This window comes from Galeopterus variegatus, unplaced genomic scaffold (genome assembly GCF_000696425.1).
Source record: "Galeopterus variegatus unplaced genomic scaffold, G_variegatus-3.0.2 Scaffold9077, whole genome shotgun sequence".
In the NCBI taxonomy this organism is placed as follows: domain Eukaryota; kingdom Metazoa; phylum Chordata; class Mammalia; order Dermoptera; family Cynocephalidae; genus Galeopterus; species Galeopterus variegatus.
The window spans coordinates 61,065-63,825 of NW_007735188.1; the positions used below are offsets into that span (position 1 = coordinate 61,065).

At 33.6% G+C, this 2,761-nt stretch overlaps 1 protein-coding gene across 1 annotated transcript in view; it reads left to right on the top strand.

The window, feature by feature from the left end:
* Nucleotides 1–1,562, top strand: part of LOC103609006 (putative vomeronasal receptor-like protein 4) — a 3,793-nt gene extending 2,231 nt beyond the window's left edge. Inside the window, exon 2 of the mRNA XM_008593390.1 lies at nucleotides 571–1,562. Within this exon, the coding sequence (XP_008591612.1) occupies nucleotides 621–1,553 (933 nt within the window). The 5' untranslated portion in view covers nucleotides 571–620 and the 3' untranslated portion in view covers nucleotides 1,554–1,562. The remainder of the gene's footprint in view (nucleotides 1–570) is intronic.
* The last annotated feature ends 1,199 nt before the right edge of the window (nucleotides 1,563–2,761 follow it).

Below are 2,761 nucleotides of genomic sequence, written 5' to 3' on the forward strand. Positions count from 1 at the left end.
AAAAAAAAAAAGACAAAAAAGGAAAAAAAAAAAAAAAGATTGCAAATCTGATTTATAATAGGAAGATTATGATAATAAATTATTGCAAGGAATCATAAAGGTTCAAAAATGTGAAAAAGTGATAAAGAATAGAATGTAATCAGAGTAATGGGATGTGAGACTCAACTGTTTTATTTTCAATGGTTTGTTTTAGTGATTCTTTTTAGGTTAGCATATTTTTATATTCAATTAAAGTATACAAATACCATTGATTCATTTTTCACATCCATTATTTTTCTGGAAGCTAAATATGAGAATATAGAGCAAGGATATTACTTCTAAAAAAGGAAGGTCTGGGAACTACAGGAGTGTAGATTAGTGTGCACCCTGCATAGGCACGATTTTGATGTGTTGATATTTTACATAAATAAGTTATTTAATGTAGAAAATAATACAGAGCTGGATTATCCATAATTTAATAAGGTGGAATCAACCAAAAGAGTTGTGCAAAATAAAAATAATGGTGATGGTCATAATTTTGAACACTGAAGAACAAACAATGATGTGAAATTTTTGGCTTTTGTTTTCTAGATACACAAAATATTGTCTCTGTGCCATTAGGATGAACACACTTTCCACTTATGTTATCAATAAAAAATGCCTTTATTTTCCAAGCTGGCATTGGAGTCTCAGCCAACACCTTCCTTCTTCTCCTGCACATATTCACACTCCTTCAGCACCGCAGGCCTAAGCCCACTGACCTGGTCACTTGTCACTTGGCCTTTGTCCACATAGTGTTGCTCCTCACTGTAGTGGATGTTTCGCCTGTAGACGTGTTCGAATCACTGAATTTTGGGAATGACTTCAAATGTAAGGCTTTATTTTACACAAGCAAGGTGATGAGGGGCCTCTCCATCTGCAGCACCTGCCTCCTGAGTGTGCTCCAGGCCGTCACCATCAGCCCCAGCACCTCCTGGCTGGCAAGGTTTAAACGTAGACTCACAAAGTACATTATTCATATTTTCTTATTTTTTTGGTTCCTCAATCTGTCTGTCAGCAGTAACCTCATATTCACTGTGGTTTCTTTCAATGTGACCCAGACAAACCTGCTGAAGGTCAGTAGACACTGCTCACTGTCCCCCAGGAGCTTCATCCTCAGGTGTGTAACGTTCACACTGAGCACCTCCAGGGATGTCTCCTGTGTAGGAATCATGCTGCTCTCAAGTGCGTACATGGTGACTGTCTTGTGCAAGCATCGGAAGCGATCCCGGCACCTGCACAGCCCTGGCCTCACCCCAGCCACCTCTCCAGAGAAGAGGGCCACCCAGACCATCCTGCTGCTGGTGGGTTTCTTTGTGGACCTTCTTTCCATGTACTTTATGGACCTTATCACCTCATTCATCTCAACTCTGTTATGGACGTATGACCCAGTCATCATGAGTGTCCAGAAGTTTGTTTTCAATGCCCATGCCACTGCTATCCCTCTGGTACAAATCAGTTCTGATAAAAGAATAATTGACATTCTCCAAAATATGCAATCACAGTTTCATCAATTTTTAATGTTAGTGATGTAAAACATTTTCTGAAATATAGAGTCTTCATCTACCAGTTAATTGTTCAAGTAGGCCTGGATTTTTTGATACGGTTTAAATAAAATGTATGGAATTATACTTTCATTATAGCTAAATACTTTTGAAAATGATGCTGCCAAGGACTATGTACTTTCTATAGTTTTATTTATGCTTATTTTAATGACTTATTTAAATGCTAGATATAACATCTAATTGATTTGCAATATAAGATAGAACAAATTAGAATTAAAATATAAAAATTCACTACTTATTAAGTATCAATACAAGTAAAGGTGAAACAGCCTTAAAGTTTAATATCTACCATGGCTTGATATCCTCATATGATACCTCTTATTCTTTTATTTTATTTTACTTTCATACTAGAAAATGTTTCTTTTGTTTTGAAGTGTACCCTTAAAAATCTATTGGTAATCAAGTATATCAATGGTTTACTTTTAAAAATATTTTAATTTACTCTTATTATTGCAAGTGGTTTAGCTAAATATTCAATTTCAGGCTTAACGTCATGCTTGCTCGTTAGAACTTTCCTGACTTTGTAAAAATTATGTCAGTTTGAATTTATATCAAATCTAGAATTTATTTTGAATTGTCATAAATGCAATTTACATGTGGCTGGATATTACTTTGGTTATACTTAATATCTGTAAACCTTTATTGGTGTATAATTGACAAGAAAAATTATTTATATTTAAGGTGTACAATGTGATGTTTTAACATATGTACACATTGTGCAATTATTACAATTAGGCTAAATATTTGTTACTTTCATAGTTACTTTATTTTGTGTGGTGGGAATATTTGATATCTACCTTTTGAAAAAAGGTTAAGGATGCAATACATTACCTTCTGCTACAGTCACCATACTGTACAGTAGGTACTTATTCATGTTATAAGAACTGGTTAGTAACATTTGACCAATGTCTCCTAAATCGCATTGGTCCTTGTCACCACCATTCTACTCTCTACCTATAAGTTTAACTCTTTTTTAGATTCCATATCTTAATGAGCTTATGCAGTGATTTGTCTTGTGTGTTTGGATTATTTGACTTAGCATAATGTCCTCAAGTTTTATCCATGGAAAAATGGCAGAATTTCCATCTTTCTTAAAGGTTAATTTTATATATATATATAATATATATATAACATATATATTATATAAATAAATTTTATATATATATATAATATATATA